At 46.7% G+C, this 18536-nt stretch overlaps 1 protein-coding gene across 18 annotated transcripts in view; it reads left to right on the plus strand.

The window, feature by feature from the left end:
* Window positions 1-18536, plus strand: part of Myo18a (myosin XVIIIA) — a 98068-nt gene that overhangs the window by 23631 nt on the left and 55901 nt on the right. Inside the window, exons 1-2 of one of the 18 annotated variants that reach the window (XM_033762875.1) lie at window positions 11923-11975; window positions 17172-17312. The exons of 15 other annotated variants lie outside the window; for them this stretch is intronic. In XM_033762875.1, the coding sequence (XP_033618766.1) occupies window positions 17274-17312 (39 nt within the window). In that variant the 5' untranslated portion in view covers window positions 11923-11975; window positions 17172-17273. Of the gene's footprint in view, window positions 1-11896; window positions 11976-17171; window positions 17313-18536 lie in introns of those variants that run through there. 2 more of the 18 variants (XM_010642271.3, XM_033762876.1) reach the window with 2 other exon arrangements.

Consider the following 18536-nt stretch of genomic DNA (forward strand, 5'->3'; position numbering starts at 1 on the left):
CTATATACATGCTAATAAATTAACAGTAATGTAAGAACAATCACTCATTGTGATAAAAGTTACTTATAAGGGATGAATTGTTTATTTCTGGAATTCTCCACTTAACACTCTTGGAATACAGTTGATTGTAGGTAGCTAAAACTGCAGCAAGTGGAATCATGAATTGGAAAAGAGTACTGTAATGGCTCCAAAATGAGTACCATTATCGTGGTCATTAACTCATCTCTGACACCTTGGGCAGCCCTCTGTGCTTGGCAGTATGGACCATTTACCCACAAGATTGCCACAGGCTCAATGCCTGTTAATGACTCAGCTGTGAGTCCTTTACTCTTGTCCTCAGGCTGGTGTTTTTGCCCAAAGTGCTTTGGGTGGAGATGGTGAAACAGGCCCAAGCTTACTCAAGGCCACATGTCTTTTTAGAGTGGAATGGCTTTGCCCTGAGTTTCCAATCTGGTCTCTTGTTTGATGCCAGTATTTCAAATTGTGCTGCTTTTATTGTGACTTCCTCTAGTCAAATTCTCAGCTGATGCAGTATCTTTGGAGTACGGGGCTTTTTTCTCCCCCCCCTTTTTTTTTTCAGTTGGCACACACTTATCTTTTTTGGGATGATTGGGTCTTTTTACACCTTATTGCATTTTTTTTACATTGTCTTGGTCCTGACAGCCCACCACTTTGGTTAGGGCTAAGCAAGAACTGAGGCACAGAACAGAAAGGTAGTCCTGACTTGCCAGTTCCTAGGTCTGCTCTCCTGTCCTTCCATCACATATAAGATCTTTGCCCCAACTGTGCTGCTCAGATTTCCTAACTACTGTAGCCAAACCTATCAGATTGAGTCCCTGTGCTATGACATGCTGGCTTTCAGACCCACATTGTGGTGCCTTGCTCTTCCATTCAGCCAGGCCTGGTGGAGTTTATCTGAGCCTCTCTGGTATGCTGCAGATGCCCAGTCAGTTACTCTCTTCTCCCTCCTCACTTGGTTCCGCCAGCTGGCTGCACAGGGAGGTGTCTAGCTATGGCCCTCCTGGCCCCATGGCAGAACTCCTGGCATGCTACCCTGGACGAGGTTTGATTGGCCTTATTTGCCCTTGATTGTTCAGGGTTCTGCTGGGACGTCTCTCTCTGGAGCACTAACATCAGATAAGTCCTGCAGCGGGTGCTAGGGAAGCCCTCAGGCCACTACATTCCAGATGTCTTACCCATGCATGGTCCAGAGACTGTGGAAACAAGGGATGATTGTGTGGCACTGAGGGGCTTTCTCCCGAGCCTGGACGCCTTGGGATGGGGGCAGCCTTCCATTTAGTCTGCTCTTTTCAGCCTCATGGCATCTGGCTTCTGTTCTCAGGCTGGGTGTTAATTGTGACTTTAGTCCCCTCCCTCACTTCTTTTTGGGGCCTGGGAAATAAGACAGGACACGTGGACAGGAATCTAAAAAGATTCAGGGGTGGGGGTGGGAGAGGACAGTGGGTAGGTAGAGGTACCTCCTAAACAAGGCTTTGGCAAGAACGACTAGGACAAACTGGAAGGGGGAAACTCTAGACCAGACCTGTCCAACACAGCAAGTTGCAAAGATGGAAATGTTCTATAGTCAGTGCTGAACCACATGGAACAACTGAGCCTGAGAGATGTGGTGGCTAGTGTGACTGAGGAACTAAATTAAAATTTTATTGTATTTTAATTTAATGAGAAGTACCCCATCGTTTTGTTTTGTTTTGTTTTTGGTACCAGGGGTTGTACTCAGGACATTGTGCGCGCAAGACAGGCAGCAGAACCACTGAGTTGAATCCCCAGCCCTAGTACCCCATTGTTTTAACTCGTTTTTTAATAGCTCCCATTGCTAGTAGCTACCATATTGCCAGCGAAGCTCCACCACTCCCAGCAAGAAATAGAGGAGGGGGTGTTTTCTTGAAACTTGTTTGTTCCTGTAATCCCCCTGGTGAGGCTGGGCATGGTGACATTTCCCTTTCCTCTCAGGAAGGAAGGTTTGTTCTCTCTGGCAATTTTTCTGCTTTACCAGCTCTGGAATCCTGATGCCCCAGGGCCAGCAAGTCCCTGGCATTGTGCCACACAACTGGGGCAGTGCTTCCCCACCTTGCTAAGCATGTCTTTTGCCCAGCTTGGTTACACACAGGCGCTCACATGTCCAGTGGGTTTGGCGGGGCCGTTCCAGTGGGGGCAGAGGGCTGGCAGGCAAAGCAGAAGCTTTTGCTTCCTCCTGCTTCTGTGGGGACTGATTGTGTGTGCTTTGCTTTTATTTCAGAGTTTTCTAGAAACACAACCAATAGGGGCCTCCAGAGGTAAATGCATAGGTCCTCAAATGCTTATGAATGTCCAGTATTGGGGGGGGCTGGGTGCACCTAAAGGAGCCTCTTTGACTTTAAGAATAAGTGCCACAGGCCACCAACGCTCACACCCAGGAAGATTTTATTGATACCGTATTTATTTCAGTGTGGCTGACTCCTAAACTGGCTTTCTTTTATTCTTTTGTGGAAATAGAGAAGAGTTGTTATTTATATGAAAAAGAGAACAATGGTTTATTATGCTCATTCTCACATGTCTGCCAGAGTGGGTGGGATGGAAATATAGTATATGTGGTACATTTAGTAGATGAGAAGTGACCCAATCTTTGTGAGATTTGGGGGCAGGGGTGTGGAGGGCTTGGGGAAGATATCTGCAAGGCTGGCCCTTGGCTCTGAGCCTTGTGGGAGCTTGGCAAATCAGAGGCAATTTGAAAATTCCCACTGGTTATGAAAAATTCCTAACATTTAGAGGCCACAGAGCAGCAGGCCTACTGGACCTGCCAGTCAGGTGTTCCCTGCGGGCAGCCAGGATCTGACTGCCTTGTCTTTGGGGACAGACTTCTGTTTTTGACGGTTAGATAAGCTCAGTATCCCTTCTTGGGCCCTGTGCCCACGAGATGCTGTGGTGGCACTAAGCTTGGAGTAAAGCTTTGGCTGTGCCAAGACAGGGGCTAGCAGAATGTAAGGACTAGAGGAGTCCCCACCTAGGGAACCCTGATCCGTGCGTGGCCACCCCATGCCCATGGACTGACCCGATTGCTTGTCCTGGACCTCTTCCCACAACACAGGACACAGGTGTCTCTGAAGTCTTAAGACCATACATTTAAGTATTCATTCATTCATTCATTTATTTTATTCCATCAATAAGCACGTATTGATTGCCTACTATATTCAGGGGCTGTCTTAGGTGCTAGGGATAAGGCAGTGGTGGTGAAGCAAAGTGGGGAGCTTATCCCTGCTTAGTCTTACCATTATTTCTCCCGGCTAAGGCGGAGAGGCCATCTTGCCCCTTAGGCCTCGAGATCCCTGGACGCCTCCTGGGGGCGGGGCCCAGAGGCCCGCCTGGCAAGGTGAAATCCTGGGGCCTAGGTGGCACCAGGGGGGGGTCAGTAAGAAGGGTACTGCTGCCCTCTGCTGGGTTCCAGAGGCCCTGCAGGGCGATGCATCCAGGGGCTCTGGGCGCATGCGCCAAGCCTGCTTTAGCCCATGTGCTGGCCAAGGGGCGGAGCAAGGAAGCACCAGCGGAAAGGGGTAGGTCTGACTCCAGGGCGAAGTTCGCTGCGATGGACCTTGACCGCAGAGGGCGCTAAAGGTTTGGGCTTTGGGCTACCGGTTGTTAGTAGCCAGTAAAAATTTAAAATCAGAGAACAGTTAGTTATGTGCTTACACTTTCCTACACACACACACACACACACACATACACACACACACACTCTAGGAATTAAAATAGTTCCTCCCGCGAAACGGAAGGCACTGCACTAAAGTTTTCTGTGAGGACAGGTGAAAATGCTATGCTATCCTAATACCCCTCACCCCCAGCCCCACCCCGCACTTGGGAAGTGGCCTTCAGGGGTCTTCAACCCTGAACGCTGAGTACTTTTTTGGGGGGGCGGGGCTGGGATTGAACTCGGGTCCTTGTGCTTGCCAGGCAGGCAGCAGAACCACTGAGCTAAATCCCCACCCCAAGGCTGACTACTTTAAACTAGACTCTCTCCTCAGTGTCCCGAAATAAAGAATCTCATTAGTGTTTGGGTTTTTTTTGTTTGTTTGTTTTTTGTTTTTTTGGTACCGAGGATCGAATTCAGGATCTTGCGCTTGCAGGGCAGGCTGTGGAACCACTGAGCTAAATCCCAGGCCCAAAGAGTCCCATCAGTGACATTCTTTACACTGCAAAGTAATAATACAAATACTGTGCAATTTATATCCTTTTTATTTTTTAGAAACTTCGATTTATAGGGGAACTACAGGAACAAATTCGGTCAGCAGAGTATTTTGTCGTTGTTGATTAGACATTAAATAAACTCCAGTGTCAGTGTTTTCCAAGTTCCACCTAAACCATTCTCTATCTGACATACCTCTTTTGCATAATTGTTCCTCATTGACCTATTAAACTTCCAACCTGGAAAGCTCGGGATCTTTGATTCCTTTCCCCCACCCTCCTGCCATCATCCATCCTCCCCCAATGGCTACCAAGTGTAGAAGATTCTTTGTCTTGTGTCACCTCTTCTTCGCCATCCTCTGCCAAAATCCTAAGCAGACTCTTATCTTTCCTCTGGCCATTACAGTGACTCTCATGGTCCTTCTGCTTCTAGCCTTCTCTCTTGCCCTGAATCTTTCTGTTAGATCAGCATTCCTGAAACACAAGTTCAGTCATTCCCCTTCACTCTCCAGAAGCCTACTGTGACTCCCTTTATAGGCCCTGGGTAAGTAAAAAGAGGAGGCTTTGAAGTCTGAACCACTTAAGTCCAAATCCAGGCCCTGCCAGTTACTATGTGGTCATAGGCAATTATTTAACTCTGTAAAACTCAGTTTCCCAGTCTACAATTCCCCTTTCTCTCAGGGTTTTGTGAGAAAAATGACTTCTAGCTAGTATGTTCAGTATTTGTGTGCTTTCTTATTTATACTTTTTACCTTGTTTTTGTCTCAGGTACACCTCTTTCGAATGCAGGTGACAGAAAGTCTAGCTCACCTGGCTTAAAAAGAAAGAATGCACTTGCTCAAATATCTGAAAAATCCAGGGCTAGAACTCAGCTTTTTCTTACACAGTATGACCAGGACCCAGATTGTTCTCTCAGCTCATCTAGGCAGGCATAATCCTCAGAGAAGTAATGGCAAAACAGTCTAGCCCCAAATTCAGGTCTTGTGGGAAAAGAAATCTCACTCTTGATAGTCCCAAAGTTTCACTATATATCCTTGATACTGATCGGGTCACATGCCCTCAGTGAACCAACCCTAAGTCTGGGGTTATGATTCTTTACTGGCCAGGCCCAAATTACATGCTGGGATGGGTTTCATAGAAAAGTTGTTCTCAGAAGATGGAGGAATGCACAGCAGGCTGCAGGAACAATACACAGAACAACTGAACACCTCCTCCTGCCTCGCTTCCTTCTCAGCTTTGTCTCTCGAATTCTCCTTTATGTATCCTACATTTTATCCAGATGCACTGTCCACATCTTTTCTTTCCCACTCTGCTTTGTCATTCTCTGTCTTTCTTTTCTTCTTGAGACAGGTCTTTGGCCCTGATTTCCTTAGACCATCATTGATGTCCTTGTTGGAACACCGAGCACACACTTATAGTATGTTTTTTTATCTCCTCTGCTGGTTGGAAGGCAGGAACTAAGCAGGATTCATCTTGTTTTCTTCCTTCCCTGTCTGTGTCTCTGAGCAGGGCCCCATGAACAACCTCAGTTTCCAAAAGCAAACAAAGTAGTTGTGGGAAGATGGAAAAGGAAGCATTGTACTTTTCCACAATGTTCACCATGAGGCACTACATGGTACTGCCAGTGGTGTACGTCAATGCTTCCTATACCTGCTCAGAGTCTCTTGTCTGACCTGCCGCGGGTCTGCATAGCCACTCTGGTTGGCCAATGACCTTTTTGCTCGGCCATGCCACCAGTGCGAGAGAGCAGAGTAGTTGGAGTTGTTACCCCGTGTGGATGTCCCCGTACGTCCCATTCTTTTCCACTAACTTATTATGTATGTACTTTCCAGATCAGTTGGGTAAATCAGTGGATTTTTGTTGGACACCTGCTCTGTGATTCACACTGGGGAATGGGATGGGATGTAAAGGAGGTAGGGAGAACAGGCTTAAACAACTAATTGCCATCCAGAATATTAATTTGTGCTCTGTATTCATGGCATATGCACAGCAAACTTCAAAAAACTTAACTGTATGATTTTAAGAATCTATATTATTATAGTCTAAAATTATATTATCTCATGTTTTTATGTTGTTCATGACTATACATTACACTTTTTTTTTCCTTTTTTTTGGTACAGGGGATCGAACTTGTGACCTTGCTCTTGTGAGGCAGGTGGTGGCACTACTGAGCTAAATCTCCAGCCCAACATTACACTTTCTGATTTTTTTTTTTTTTTTGGTGCTGGGGCTCTAACTTGGGCCCTTGTGCTTGCAAGGTGGGTGGTGGAACCACTGAACCAAATCCCTGGCCTGACATTACACTTTCTTATAGGTATATATTATATAAGATAGTTCAGGAGACCCTCCTATGTTCCAAGATCTATAGTGGATGCTTGAAAAAGACATGACTAGTCCCAAATCCTAGATATACAGTGTTTTTTAATGCTTAAATTATTTTGAATTTATTATAGGAAAAGACATATGGCCATTGATCCTCCTCAGAATACTCCCAATCACTTCAAACACAGTCAGTTACCCCACCATTCACACTACTTTCTGAAGCAGTCCTTTTTTTGTGAATGTCTTTAGCTGTGCTGTCATGGCTGCCTTGATGTCCTGAATTGATTCAAAACGTTTACCTTTCTTGGTCGTTTTAACTTTGGGGAAGAGCTGGCATTCACATGGTACCAGATCGAGTGAATAAAGTGGAAAAGGGTGCTCTATGCTGTTTTTATTAGCCTGCTTTTCTGTTGGATGATAGTCAGCAGCAGCACTCACTGTATTTTTTATCACATTTTGTAAAGATACAAAAGAGGACTTTCATGGGTTGGGGATTTAGCTCAGTGATTCCACTGCCTGCCTCGAAAGTGCAAGGACCTAAGTTCGATCCCTGGTACCAATAAATTAAAACAAACAAGCAAACAAAAGGGCCAGGGATTTAGCTCAGCGGTTCGGTGGCCTGCCTTGCAAGCGCAAGGACCCAAGTTCAATCCCCCGTACCCCCCCCAAAAAAGAGGACTTTCAGAACTACTTCAGAAACTGGCAAGAATGATGGGATATGTTTGAAGTGAAGGGGATTAATGGCCATGCCATGTGTCCTTCATTGTAATAACAATTTTTAATTTAAACATTCACCATGTATTTTCATCATACTAAGTATAAAGTTTAATTTATAAATTAGACACCATAAGAGACTGACAGTAACTATAAAATAGAACAACTCTATCAATACATTGTAATAAAAGTTACATAAATGTGACTGCTCTCAAAATATCTGAATGTACTTTCACCTGAAGGACTTTCATTTGAAGGAAGTACTTTGTCTCTTTGGTGTATCTGAATTGCTAGCACCACTACCCTTGTGCCTTGGAGCCATTATTAAGTAGAATAAGGGTTACTTGGACACAGACATTTCAATACTGCAAGACTCATTTGATAGCCAGGAGAGCTACTAAACCACTAAATGAGCAGGTAGCATATGCAGTGTGGATACACTGTCACTTCCTGGGTGTGACAGAATCAGATGGTATAAGATTTCATACCATGACACTCATAACTGTGTGTGGTTTAAAATGTGATCTGTTTCCATAATTTGCTACTTAATATTTTCAGATTGTGGTTGACTTCAGATAACTGAAACTAGAAAGTGAAACCATGGATAAAAAGAAACTAATGCATACTAAAACAACGTGTACTATGCTTTATGAGCAACTTAAGGGATTTTCAGGAGCTTTTGACTGTACACTATATGTCCCTTACATACCAGCTTTAGAATCAAATCCTGTATAATGTGTGACTCCACTGTATATAATAAAGTACCACATCCCAGCCTGGGCACCTTGGTGAGATCCTATCTCAAGATCAAGTTAAAAGGGCTGGGGATGTAGCTCAGTGGTAGAGTACTTGCCTAGCATGCAGGAAGCTTTAGGTTTAATCCCCAGTACTCAGAAAAATAAAATAGAGTACCACACTAAATATAATCAAGAACCACTCAGAGGGAGGGGGAGGGGGGAGAGAGAGAGAGAGAGAGGGAGAGAGAGAGGTGTTTAGGTGCAAACAGTGAGTCCTTGGTTTTTAATAATTTAATGATATTAATTATTTAGTCACTACCGACAATTTGCCTAAACCTACATGTACTGTTCTTTCTACCCTCATAACAATCCCTTAAGTGAGGTATCATATTATTTTAAAACAAAAATAGTGGAAATTCTTATGAGGTAGAGTAATCTTCCTTTAGGTCAGACAGCAAGAATCTGGAGGCCAAACTAGGATTCAGTCCCATTCCCAGCTGTTTGCACTGCATTTCAGGGTGACCCTTGGGTAGGCTTTATAAAGAAGATGGATTCCAAATGGGCCCCCCAGGGATGGGGAGGCTTGGGCGAAGTGGAGGAGATAAAGGCTCTGGTGGTGGCATAAGTAGGAAATATTGAGAGTTCTGCCTGAGAGAAGAAAAGGAGTGAGAGCCAGGAGAAGTGAGGAAACAAAGTGCTAGGAGGGGCTGTTTGTTCCTGGAAGCAGGTAGGGGGGCCTGGGGTGACCTGGCTGGCTGGGAATCGCCCACATGGCCCCCAGAGTCATTCTGAGGGTCAGTGAAGATGTGAATCATGCCAAAATAGCACCCGCCTTAGAGCAGCAGATGAGCTGGCTGTGGGGAATGTGAAGCTGAACGGCCTGCTGGGGCCTTGGGCTTCCCCCTCTGACAGGAGCTTGCCCTTTCCCCTAGGGGAAGTAAAACTGGTTTGAGATGATCTCCCTTGGTAAAGGTGCATCTGAGAGAGAAATGGCAGGAGTTAGTCATCTAAATAGAGAAGAGGTTTGGAGGGGCACATGGTTACTAGTACTCAGAACAAGACTGAAAGATAAAGTGACAGACACTGCAGTCACTCAGAAGTCATCTTCTGAAGCACTGCTGAATGACAGTGGGCCTAGAAGGCTCTTAGCTGCTACAATAGTAGACACTAAGTCCTTGTGTGAAAGCCCAGGCCCTTCACTCATGGGAGAACCTGAAGGTTCACTGACACCCACTTGTTCTCTTTTGGACACTCTTTTATGAGGCCTAGTTGTCTGCTTTTCTAGCCCTTGGCACAAATAACATATTAGTAGGAAGTGAGACTGCTTGAGACTGGCTGCACACTGTCAGGCAAGTGACAGCTGATAGCCTGATATCTTGGGGAAAAAAGCATGAAAAAGTAAAATATTCAGTGGTGAAAGACACCTGACCTTCTTCATACGGGCACATTGGAGATTTCAGGTCGGCTGTGGTACCTAGGAAGGGGCTGGTGCCTCTGAGAGTCCTTGAGCAATGATGGGGCAGAAGCCAGGTTGCTGTAGTCAGGCTGGGAGGTCAGGAGTCATCTCAGTGGGGTCGGCATGGCCTTCATTATAGGTTAGTGTGACATTGGATTGGGTGAACCAGGGGAAGCTGAGTTTGCGATCTTTGAGATGAGTTTAGAGTGTTTTACTTAAAGTAGAGAGTATAAAATATTTGTCTCTTTTATGACTATATATAATAATGGAATTAGAAAGCTATTTAAAATAGAAAATATTTTGCCCGTTATAAGTGGTAGGTGTCAGTTATCTGTAAATTTTGCTTAAGGTTCCCCTCCCATGATCTAGAGTAGACAGTAATAGTTAAAACAATATTTTAGAGCTTTATGTTCAATAATTCTTTCATCCTTTACAACAGTCCTGTGTGGAAGGTGCTGTTAGTTTTCCCATTTTACAGATGAAGAAACTGATGAGAGGTTAAGTCGTGTAGTTTTATGAGGAAAAACCATGGTTGAACCAGGCAGTCTGGCTGTCAAGATGTGGTACCCTCAGCTGCGATACACTAAGGATAATTCTTTTCAAGTTTTGGTTCTCACACTTACTGTGCATCAGAAGCACCTCAAAGCCTGGTTAAGCCGCAGATGCTGGGACCCACATGGAGTTCTTGATTCAGCAGACCTGCGCTGAGGCCCTGTGTTTGCATTTCTAAAGTCTTCAGGTGATGCCTATACTGCTGGTTTGGAGACTAACTTTGTTAACCAAAGCTCTTTACAGCAGTTCCATACCTGCTTCATATTGATTGGGTTAAGCATCTGTATAAGAATAATCCTTATCTTATGGAAATTTAAGACACCTGCCTATGGTCATGCAGCTAAGTCATTCTTTCACTCAGTTCATGAAATGAATAGGCACACCTGTGCTGGGCCTTATACTGACCTTAGAGTCAAGCAATTCTCAGCCTTGGCTGCACATAAGAATCACGTGGGCAGTTTTTAAAACTCCCGGTGCCCAGGTCTCCCTCTCCTACCAATTAGAAATTGTGACGAGAAAAGGTGGGATCCAGCATCAATATTTTTGAAGTCCTTCAGGGGCTTTCAGTGAGCAGTTGCAGTTGATACCACTGTGCTAAGAAAGCCTAGGGGATGCAGAAACTTATGACACTGTGCTGGTACCCAGAGGGACCAGGTGACCTGCTTGGGAAAATATAAAACTCCCCTGAAAGCAGAGGCAAATGCACCATGTCCTAATAACCTGTGTGTGATCGTGTGACTAGGTAACTTCTACAGTGTCTCACTAGAGGAGAGCTGAGTTTTGGTCTCTTTGGCAGTGCTTCCCAGTGTCTTCCTGAAGAAAGTAATACTAATTTCAGGACCCACTCACAAGCTCGCACTCTGTCTCTGTCTCTCTCTCTGTCTCTCTCTGTCTCTCTCTGTCTCTCTCTCTCTCTCTCTCTGTCTCTCTCTCTCTCTCTCTCTCTTCCTGTCGAGGAAAAGGCAGGCAGTGACTCTTCCTTTCTTCAGAGCTGACAACTCCTGAGACTTGCAGATCCTGTCTTTTCCATCCTGCTCCTAACTCCTATTTCAGCCCCCCACGCCATGGGACCCGAGCCCTGATCTGGGTATCCTGTGGTGCTAACTACAGCCAGCCCTATTTGTCTTGAAGAGCACTGGCTCTTTGCTCTTACTGGTCAGACACCCACGGTTTCCGGTGTCTGCAAGGCTATGCCCCACCCCCCCACCTTCCTCTCAGCCTGTGCAGCCACTGGGTGGATGTGTGTGTGTGTGTGATGGGTGTTTTGCTGTGTAGACAGAAATTGATTCCTCCATGTCCCCACATTGCAGCCACTGGGTGGATGTGTGTGTGTGTGTGTGTGTGTGATGGGTGTTTTGCTGTGTAGACAGAAATTGATTCCTCCATGTCCCCACAGTAAGGTAGTGACAGTGATTTTGTAGTCTCTGCTCCTGCGGTGGGCCCGCTGTGTGGTATTAGATGTGACGTTAGTCTTGTCCTGTGCTGCAGTGATTAGATGGCCGTAGTAGGCCTATGACTTGTGTGTGCTTCAGAACACTGTGCTGTTTATTGAGTGTTCATGCATGCTGATGGTGTGTGTGTGTGTGTGTGAACGTGCATATGTTTGGCTCGATCTTGGTCTGTGGGGCCGGGGTCTGCAGGTCTCAAATTCCTCTGCTATTTTTAGGGGCCATATCAGCTCAGCTGTCCAGGAGCCTGGGTGTGTGTCAGAAAGAGCCACCCTCCCTGTCACTTGCCCCTAACCCTGTAGCACTGTCTGCCCCTCATTCCATGCCCTTACTCTAAGAGTCTCCTCCTTCCCTGCCACATTCCCTCTCGCTCCACATACCTGGTGTCCGCAATCCTCAGGGCTCTTCTCTCCACTGGTTCCGCCAGGGTTGGGCAGCTGTGTTGGGAGGGGCCTGAGGAGAAGGAGGGGACCAGGGGCGGGGCCGCAGCCCGAGCTATTTTGAGCGGCTAACGGAGCAGCAGCCAGAGGAGACTCCCTGCTCTAGGCTGCTCCAGGCTAGGACATGCGGGTGAGTGTTCCTCTGACCCCTATACCCCAGAAATGCCCCAGGATTTTTATGCTATGTCCTCATTTAAGAAAGGAGGGGCCTTTTGTGGTTTCCCTGGATGTGGCTAAAGTAGGTGGGGACAAAGGGGTGGGGCTCCTTGGGGCTCCTCTTGGTAGGAAGGGCACTGCCCACCCCTGGCAGCCTTAAAACCTCTCAGAGGTGAGCAATATCCTAAGCCTGACTTATGAGTTTGAGAGCTTTGGAGGGGGCACTGTCTTCTAAACCTCAGGTTCCTGGGACTGCATCTGCCGCCCACAAGCTGCGATATGCCTTTCCCATAAACCATTGGTGCTTTTTGGAACGTGGTTCCTTTGAACATGGATCCCAGCACCCCCAGGCCTCTGTAGGTCTTGTCCCTGCTTTGGGTTTCTGGAGTAGCCCTCTCTCCTGCTTCCTTCTGGCCAGAAAGGAGGACGATGACCCTTGGAGTTGACAGGGATACCCCCGCTTCTCACTGTCCCCAAGAAGAGACCCAGCATAGCTTCTTCTATTCCTATGCCCAGGATATTTGGAAGGGGCAGAGATGGCATCCCAGGGTTCCCTGACTGCCTGTAAGTCTCTTTTTTTATTTAAGCAATGATTATTTTAAAGTAGTAAGTCCCTTTAAAAAGCAAGTGAGGAGAGACGTAGTGGCCTCCCAGTCTATCCCGTTCCCCAGCCACCAAGGATAAGATTTTCAGTTGAGTCAGCAGTTGGCAGAGTATGTGGGTTGGCCTAGTGTGGAGGTGTATCAAGAATCTCAGATGTACCCATGAATCTCTGTGCCCAGGGACTGCCCTGCCCCTGCCTCCAAGCTGGCACCAGTGTCGAGGTGTGTGTGGGCAGAGTAGGGGTGGGGCCGGAAGGAGCACTCACCCTGAGAGGTGGTATTTTCTGGTCTTACTCCTCACCCCCTTCTGCTCCCTGGGACACCAGAACCAGGTCCCTTACAGAGTCAGGGTCATACGTGATTATAGCCAAACAGATAGCACACAGAAGGGCAGTGCATATCTCCAGGGAGGGGAGACCTCCATCAGGCCCAGCCGTTGGAGGAGGAAACCCTGGCCCTTCTGCAACTGCAGTGGCAGCAGGAAGTCATTCCAGTGCACCTGCTTCCTTTGGGCTGCCTAGCAGTGACGGAGGGCACTCTGCTGCTTTCTGTTTTGCCTGGTGGGGGAGGTTCTGGCTGAAGACTGAACTGAAAGGGCAGAGTGTCCCTGCCAAGCTCTTCTCCCCCTCCTCTGGCTGTCACCATGGCCTTCGCGTCCCTCCCTGCAGAGCTTCCCCTTCCTCTCCAGCAGCTCTACATAAGTGTGTTCAGGTCATGTTGCCTTTGGAAACCCTTCCTTTCTATCCACATTACTGTTCTGACAACTGATGTGCATGAGGACCACAGTGCAGGTGAGCAAAGCAGATTGGTGCAGGGCTCACTTCCTTCCCCTAGAGTGAGCTTTACAGGCTGTCACTAGACGTGGGTGTGGCACCAGATCTGCCCCTTGCTGCTATGAGGCCTTGGGCAAGTCACTTGACCTTCTAAAGCTTCTGTTGCTCATTTATCAAGTAGGATTCATGCTGTGTCTATTTCAGAGGTATATCATGAAAAATCAATGGGATAATGCATATAAGGATTCAGCACAGTGCTTCGTACATAGTAAATGCTCAATAAAGATAAACAGCTGGAGGTGGAGGTTTAGCTCAGTGGTACAATTTTTTTCTTTTTTTCTTTTGAGACAGGGTCTCATTGTGTAGTTCAGGCTGGCCTTGAACTCACTGTGTAGCCCAGGCTGGCCTCAGACTTACAGCAATCCTCCTGCCTCAGCCTTCTGAGGGCTAGGAAAACAGGTATGCACCACCTCCCCAGCTCAGTGGTACAATTCTTGCTACCATACTTATAGCCCCAGTTTCAATCTCCTGCACTACGAAACAAAGAAACAAACAAAACCCCCTGTTATTGCTAGTATTTCTGTTATTCTCTTCTTCATTTCTTCCCCCACTACTTTCCTTAGATAATTTAGTACCATACTAGGTTGGGCCTGACAGGTTAAGGGTCTCAGAGAGCTGCCTTCAATGCCTCAAAATGGGAATAAAGAATCCTCTGCCTTTCTCCTCAGAATAAGAAGGCCTAATGTTGCCTTTGTTGGCAAAAGAGAAAGGCTGGGAAGTGGCCTTGGCCACTGGTGACATCTTGGCTCCTTCTAGGTACTGTCTCTTGGGGTTACCCAGTGCTCTTGAGGGCATGCAGTTTCCAAATGTCTGGCTTAGACACTTGGGGCCTTGATACACGCAGGCTGAGGTTTGAGGCCCCAGGAGCCCAGTGGGCAGAATTATTCTCCAGGGGACATTTGTGTCCCTGTTTCCTCCTGTGGAAGGCACAGAGGATGGCACATTAAATGAGGGTTGTTGGTACTGGTGCCACCAGCCTGGCCCTGCTCCCTGAGTGGCAGAGGCTTCTGGGTAGATAGGTGGCCCCTCAGCACATTTTTTAGATTTCTCTTCTTTGAGAACAAATGCTTCAAGCTATTATCTCCTTTGTTTTTTCTTTTTTATTGACTACTTAGCCATCTTTGCAATAAAAGTAAGCAGTAAGTAACAAATGCATAACAGAATAAATACCAAGTTTCTCTATTGTGTCTAATTCACGCAGTTTCTAAGATCATTATAGTCACCATTTATATACTATTTAGGTTCTAGTTTTTTAAAATTGATATTATTATATGTGGAGTTTTCCATGTGGTTGCACAGTCCACATATTTGTCAGTTTAAATGGAAATGTAACAAACGGACTGGAAGGTTGTAGTTTACCTAACCAGTTGCTGAGTCTAGGCACTTGGGTTGTTTCCAGTTTGGGGCTGTTATATGGGATGCATCTGTAAATATGTTTGCATGGGTTTGTGGGTCTTCTCTTTATTTCTTTAAGTCAACTGATTGGATTTACATCCCTGACAATGGAACGACTAGGCCAGAGAATGATACATTTTGTAGCTGTTATTGTACACAAAGCTGCTGCTAAGAACTTTCAGAATGTCCCTGCACTCCCTCTAATCACATGGCATTGAGTTTACTATCTATTTCTGTTGCTAAATTTAAAGATTGCCCTTCCTTTGGTTGTAGCACTCCTCTGGGAATCAGGATGGGCAAGTGTTTTTCTCTCTGGTTTATATTGGGGGAAGAGACAAGCTAGGAACGAGGTTTGGGGAAAGAACCCCCATTCTAGCCCTATTACGCAGCAAACATTTGTTAAGTGCCTACACTGTGATGGGTAAGATACAGTCCTGCCTGTGAAAAAAATCACATGCTGGGAATGACACAATCACCTGTACAGCTCACCAAGATCCATCCTGATTGTGAATCTCAGCTCTGCCATGTATTAGCTGTGGGCCTCTGGGCATTTTACCCTCTCTGTTCCTTATCTAGAAAGTAAGTATTAAATGAGAGTCAAGTGTGAAAGCTTACCCCTGTGCCTGGCTCTTAGTAACTATTCAGTAAGTGTTGATTTTTCTTCCCTTCTCTCAAGTAAAGAGGTCAGAAGCACCACAGAGAGAAGTGGCCAGAGTTCCAGAGTGCTAGGGTCATGGCTAGGATTTCCCTCTGCAAGTCCAAAAACTCAATTTGGAAAAGTTGGGCTTTGGTGAGCACCACCACACTATCAGCCCATGCTTTGGCTCAGCCCGAATCTCTTGGACCTCAGTGCTAATGAAGTATACCCACCAGATTCAGCTACTAAGGGTGACTTGGACCCTGGTGCCTGCCTATCATATCGGAAAAGATGGGCTGCTAAGGAAGTAGCACAGGCCTTGGAGTCAGACCAACATGCATTCAAATCCAAATTCTACCACTTACTAGGTTTGTGACAAAGTCTCCGTCTTAGAGTTCTCCTCATTAGTAAAGTAGAAATACTAATAATTCCCATGTCATGGGATGGTTGTAATACTTTTATTAGAAAATCTATGTTAAATACCTTGTACAGGGCCCTTACTGTAGGCGTTCTATATCTGATACTTAATGTTGTTGGTGGAAATGGCTGAAATCTCTAGAGAAGGAACAGGTCAGTGAAGAGAGGCCTTGGCTCCAGGCACCCCTGCCGCACAAAGCAATTTCTCTGTTACAGAGAAATTGCCACCACCTTTGGGACCTGAGTCCCTTCCTGTTTTGCATTGGATAATGGTAGCTTGCTTTTGACCCTTAATAAAGCTTAGTTAAAGTCCAGTGACAAAGAACAGAGGAAAGATATCCAGGCCATTCTGCATAAAAATTTCCTCTGGGAGAAGCCCACACTTGGGTTCAGAGAGAAGCTCAGAAGGAACAGTGGATGCAGAGGAATGGCTGATGTCAGTGGTCTGTGTCCTGCTGGGCTGGAGGGGACCTGCCTGGACAAGTAGGAAACCTTGAACAAGAGATCAAAGAGCAGATGAGCTAATCAAACATGCCAACTTCAAGACTCTAGCATATTGATTGAGTAGTAAGACAGAAGTCAACAAAGCCAATTAAACATATTTGAGGACTGGGGGCATAGCTCAGGGGTAGAAAGATTTCCTAGCATGTAGGAGGCCCTGTGTTTGATCTCCAGCACTGGAAAAAGAAATTGAAAATAAAAACTTCTCTAATTTTTAAATGTTCACTCATTACAAGCTGTAATAAAAGACCAGTTCTTAAATTCCACTAAACTGAACTGATTCTTTGGATGACACATTTGCATGGCCTGGAAACACTTCTGACTGCTGGTTTTTGAGAGGACCACCTCTGCCTTCTAAGCCATGGATGGGGAAGCTTTACAGTTCTCCAGCCTCTTGCCCCAGTGGGTAATTGTGGGTTATAGATGGAAGGCAGAGTTACTGGGGTTTCTGGAGCAGTTTCCTTAATCTCCTTCCTGGGTGTCAAGGGCTCCAGTGGCTCTCCCCACCCAGACTCCTGGGTACTCGACCTGGAAAGGACTGTAGCCATTTTCTAAACTAGTCTATCCCTTAATTCTCCAGAGAGGCCAAGAGAGGGAGAGTGGCTTATTTGAGGGGACACAGCTTCCACTGATAGAAAGTTCTCTGTTCTATACCCACCTTACCTTCACTTTCCTGTTTATTCTTGACTCCTTGAATTTTGTTTTGTTTTGTTTTGTTTTTACCCTTTGAGTTTTGTAATCCCTGCTCCTCCAACCTATCCCTCCTTCCCTCTTGTTGCCCACAGTGTGTGTCCTGGCAGGTCCTGGCCTTTAGGAAGACTTCGAGTCCCTGAGAGACCCCACCCTTACTTCTTCCCTGACCCAGGGTGCAGGCTGCCTTCAGCACCATGGCCTTTTCATCAAGGTTCGCCTTCTGGGAGCAAAAGGAAAGTTGGATTTCAAAGTCTTTTATTCCCCCTGTGTGTTTGGCTTGGTGTGTCTGCAGGCAAGAGACCAGCTTATGGTATAGGAGCTTCGGGAGCTAGAGAATGACGGGCATGCATTCACATTTGGAGGAAGGAGGATCTAGGGGCTGGTGATTTGAGGGGCTCCTGCGCTGAGTCATGTCCCTCCTCTGAGCTCCACCTCTAGCAAGCTGAGCCTTTTGTCCCACTGGTGCCCCTCCAAGTTAACCCCTCCACAACCTTCCACCGCTGTTACTCTGACTCACCCTTGGGACCATGTACCCGTTGCTGTGGAGGGGCTGCTAGGAAAGGCTTGGCTCTGAGGCCTCTGGAACTGGGCCTCCCAAAGTCTGGGGGCTGAAGTAGTAGGAGAACGGGGCCCAAGTAGGAGGAACCAGGCCAGTTGGTGCCTGGGTTCAGAGAGTTATTCAGGCTGCTGCAGACCTGGGCGTGCCTTTGTGCGTGCACACAGTCCCTGACTGGGCAATGACCTACAGCAGCCCGAGCCTTTACGTTGGGGGAGGGGGCAATGAGTCAGGCTGAAGCTAAATCCAGAGCTGAGCTCAGAGCTGGTCCCAGTGTCCCAGACAATTCGGGGGGCAACTAGCATTCTCCCCAGTGCTTCACCTTGGGCCAGACGTTTGAGATCCTAAATCTAAGGCACTGAAGGGAGGACAGATTTGGAGCTGGTGAAGGACACAGAATTAACTTGGAATTTGGGCCATTCCTGAACCTGAGCTAACAGCACTGTTTGTAGTAATTACTCTGTGTGTGTGTGTGTGTGTGTTTGTGTGGTTTGCAGACACTTGTTATCCTCTAACCTGTGTGCAGGGTTGTCGGGGGGGTTGTGCATGGTGTGATCCCTGGGACGGGGGTGCTGACCTAGCTGCTCTTCATTCCCTCACCACCAGCCCCCGCCCTTCCCTTTCACTGCACCAACCCCAGTTTCTAAAGTAGTGGGATACTCTGAACTAACTTTGAAGCTTGTGTTCATTGACCTTAACTTTGTGGTCAAGATTCAGCTTTAAAACTGCAGTGGTTGTCAGGCTGGCTGGTGCCCCTGGCACTGTTAACTGCAGCTCAGAATTGAGCAGGGAGCTGGGTATGGTGGCACACATCTATAATCTCAGCACTCAAGTAGCTGAGGTAGGAGAATCACTGAGTTCAAGGCCAGCCTGGGCTACATAGTGAGTCCAAGGCCTACTG

This window comes from Fukomys damarensis, unplaced genomic scaffold (assembly GCF_012274545.1).
Source record: "Fukomys damarensis isolate Sample0158 unplaced genomic scaffold, DMR_v1.0_HiC HiC_scaffold_13, whole genome shotgun sequence".
Taxonomy (NCBI): Eukaryota; Metazoa; Chordata; class Mammalia; order Rodentia; family Bathyergidae; genus Fukomys; species Fukomys damarensis.